Here is a 3,946-nt window from a genome sequence, read left to right as displayed (position 1 = left end):
AAAGGTTAGGTAAATATTATTTATTAAAGGAACTATCTTAAGATACTTATTATTTATACCTTAATAAAGTTAGCTTCTATTATTAGAGAAAAAAAGTTATATAATCTTACCTTTATAGGTTATTAGCCTTAATAATTAGATATAAAGGTCCCTTAAAGAGCTCCTTTATAATTAAAATACCTTTACAAAAATAAAAGTATCTAATAAGAATTAATTATTATAATAATTATAAAACTAAATTTAATATTAATCTTTTTTAATATTAATTATTTAATAAAATTAATATTAAATAATAACTTTAGTAAAGATATTAATATTATAAAGATTAATTAATAATAAAATCTGTAATAATAAAAGCGCTATTAAAAATATAAAAAATATAATTATAAAGGGTAATAAAAAATGTAATAGATAAGGAAAGTATTTAAAAGATTAATTAAAACTAAAAAATAAAATTCGTTAAATACAAGTTTATTAAATGAAGTTAAATAAAAAATTATAAAGAGCTAAAGATACATATATTTTTTATTATAGTGTTATAGTTAAATTATTCTTTTTAAATAATTAAAGTACTTCTAAAAATATAATACTATTAATCTCTTTTTAATAATATTATTTTTAAATACGAGTATAAAAAGGTTTCAAATAATTTAAAAAAAATAATAAAAGTTAATTATTACTAAAGACTAGTAATTTTATTTTAAGTCTATATTAATATATTTTAATAATTAAACAATTATTAGAAAAGCTAATTAAATTAGGAATTATTTTAAGAATTATAATAATATATTATTAAGCTTTAGAACCTCTTTATTTATATTAATATAACTAATAAAGAAACTTAAATTAGAAATTACTTTTATTAAACTATTATAAGTAAATCTTTTTAATAAAATTATAAAAGCTAAATATATTATAATTTAAAAAAAAATTCTTTTAAAACTTTAAAATATTAAATTAATTATTAAAATAATTTTTTAAGTAATTTCTAATAAGGTTATATATTAATATAAAATATATAAATAAAAAATAATATTATCATAAATATTATGAAATATAATTAAGAGCATTTATTAGAGAATTATCGTTAAAAATAATTGAGACCTTAAAAAAATTGAAAATTCTTAAAAAAATCTAAATATAGGTCTTATAAGGTATAATTAATAATATTGAAGTTATACTAATAAGTTATAAGGGTTGTATTTAAATAAATAAATAGGTTTGTTAAAGAAACTTAATTGATTAAGTCTTATATAAGATACTATAAATAAAAGATTTAATAATATAATCTTTAATTCTTTATAAATAATTCTATGTTTAAGAAATAAAGCTATTATATTAATAATTATAATATATTATATTAATAATTATAATATAAAATATGATCTTTTTTTAGATTATAGATAATTATATAATATCTAGTAAAAAAGTTTTTTTTATACCTTTAGGCTAAGCTATAAAAGAAGAATTATATTATATGTTTTATATTTATTAGAAAATCTAATTATAAGCTCTATATTAATAATTATTAAATAAAGTCTTTTATTAAATAGTTAACTATTAAAGTAGATTAATTATAAATTAGTTCTTAAATAATATAAAGATTAATATCTAGATCTTAATAAGCTTAATTATTAATAAATTAAGGAAGGTTAAAATCTTTAAATTAGTAATCTTTATTTTATAAGTGATTGGTAGACTGGGATCACATGATATGTTGACTCGGTGATCACGTGACCAGTCACGTGGGGGCTGGTAGGATCTGCGGCGCAGCTCCCACCCCTTGCGCAGGTGGTTTGACTGCGCTCCCGTAGGGGGAGGGAAAACAAAAATTTTCTTTGCCGGCTTGTAGAGGGATATGGGTCTTCCCAACCAACAAGGGAGGGGTAGTTTGGTATAAAAATTGAGTATGTTGTAGAGCTTGATGAGCGGAGCAAATTGGTGTCGAAATCGGGTTCGAATACCCCCAAATTGGGGGGGCGTGTTGGGAGCGCGAGAGTTTTTTTTAATTAATCTTTTAGTAGTTAAAAGCCTTAATTTCTTTAAGTATACCTATAGGCTCCTATATTAGCTTATTATATTCAACTTATTTAATAATATATTTATAGTAGCCTTAAGTCTCTACTTGATCTATATATATTTATTTTCCATTTAATACCTTTTTCCCTAACAGGAGCTTAATTAATATCTAGGTCTAGTTTTCTAATAATAATTTAAGTTCCTTTTTTTATTACTTTTAACTACTTCTTTTAGTTTAGATCCTTTTATATTTCCTTAAGTCATAGGCTTAAATAAGTTTAATTATTATAGTTATGAACTAGAAGAGGGTTTATAAAGTTATTATCCTCTAGACTACCTATAGGTACTATTAGTAAATTTAGTTAGTGGTAGTCTACTGTTGTGTGGTAGAACATTATGTATAAGGAGTCAAAGAAGATTAATTAAGAAACTATCCATATAAGAGTTCAGTAGCCTATTTATACTAGTCTTAGCATCTATTAAAAAAATATTTCCTTTTTCTATTCCTACCTCCTACTTCTATTATATAATCCTTATTATATAACCTTTTAATTAGTATATTAGTAACTAGCTAACTCTATCTACTTTATTACTCCTATTTAAATAATTAGTAAGATACTACTTATAAACTCTTATTATATTAATACTCTATATTATCTTATTCCTACTTAATCTACAATTACTTTCTAATTAGGTAGATATAACTTTTAGTTCTTAGGTCTCTTATACCTTAGAAAGGTATATCTTTAAATAATATTATCTCCTAGATCTAAGATAGGGAGTACTTAAGGTATTAATCTTACCTTATTTAATTTATGTCTTAATTATATTATAGTCTTCTTGATTATTTTCTTTTTTTATATATTTAATGAATTTTTATTATATATTAAAAATAATCTTTACTTACTCCTATTTATTATTAATAATTACTAAATAACGTAATCAGACACCGAGCTGCCACGGACACTGAGCTGCCACGTCATCCACCACTACCCCCTAATCAAATTCAATGTGATTTGTTTTTAATGCACCATGCCATGGCTGATATATCAAAGGAAGGGCATATGCAATTAGCAATTGAGGCCTATAAGAAAGATCTATTCTCATCAAAAAAGGCAGCTGCAGATGTGTTTGATGTGCCTCAAAGGACCCTTAAGATATGCCTTAATGGGACTACTTCTCATAAAGATTCAATAGCAAATTGTCAAAAATTGACAGATACTAAAGAAATTATACTTTTAAAATAGATTCTTGATATAGACCAATATGGCCTACCTCTGCAAATTTCAACCATATACTATCTGGCACAGCTATTGCTCTGCATAATTATCCTCAGATGCTACTGCCACCATTGGTAAGAAATGGGTGAACTGATTCATTAAGTGCCATAATGAGCTTTGCTCTAAATATACCTGAAAGTATGATTATCAATGAGCAAAATGTGAAGATCCAGAGCTCATTAAGGGGTAGTTTAAGCAGTTTTATGATACTATTTAAAAGTATGGGATCCTTGAGCAAGATATCTACAACATGGACAAGACTGGCTTCTAAATAGGTGTGATTTCAACTGCCAAAGTTATCTGTGGATCAGAAACATAAGAGAGTCATGCAAAAGCTATACAGCCTGGGAATCATAAATGGGTTACTGCAATTGTTGCAGTAAATGTAGCTGGATAGGCCTTACCTCTATATATTTTTCTTGTGGCAGAGAATTATCAATCTTAATAATATCAAGCTATCCCAAAGGACTACTGAATTAGTGTCAGCAAGAATGGCTGGACAAATAATGAGATAGGCCTTGAATAGCTTCAGAAGACCTTTGAGACCTATACAGCTTCATACACAGTTGGGAGATATCACCTATTGATTCTAGATGGGCATAGCAGCCATGCTACTGCAGGATTTGATAAATTCTGTATAGAGAAGA

General features: G+C 24.7%; 2 protein-coding genes across 2 annotated transcripts; one reads left to right on the top strand and one right to left on the bottom strand.

Moving 5' to 3' along the window:
* Nucleotides 1-1,611: 1,611 nt before the first annotated feature.
* Nucleotides 1,612-2,052, bottom strand: T310_9472 (uncharacterized protein; the record flags this gene model as incomplete). Its single annotated transcript, XM_013468072.1, has 1 exon — nucleotides 1,612-2,052. A coding segment is annotated over one exon (441 nt), but the record flags the coding sequence as incomplete, so codon positions are not given.
* An 893-nt stretch (nucleotides 2,053-2,945) lies between these two features.
* On the top strand, nucleotides 2,946-3,266 carry T310_9471 (uncharacterized protein; the record flags this gene model as incomplete). Its single annotated transcript, XM_013468071.1, has 1 exon — nucleotides 2,946-3,266. A coding segment is annotated over one exon (321 nt), but the record flags the coding sequence as incomplete, so codon positions are not given.
* Nucleotides 3,267-3,946: the final 680 nt, after the last annotated feature.

This window comes from Rasamsonia emersonii (assembly GCF_000968595.1).
Source record: "Rasamsonia emersonii CBS 393.64 chromosome Unknown ctg1118621762146, whole genome shotgun sequence".
NCBI lineage: Eukaryota > Fungi > Ascomycota > Eurotiomycetes > Eurotiales > Trichocomaceae > Rasamsonia > Rasamsonia emersonii.
The sequence above is the reverse complement of the archived record's forward strand: the minus strand, read 5'-3'. Positions and strand labels throughout refer to the sequence as shown.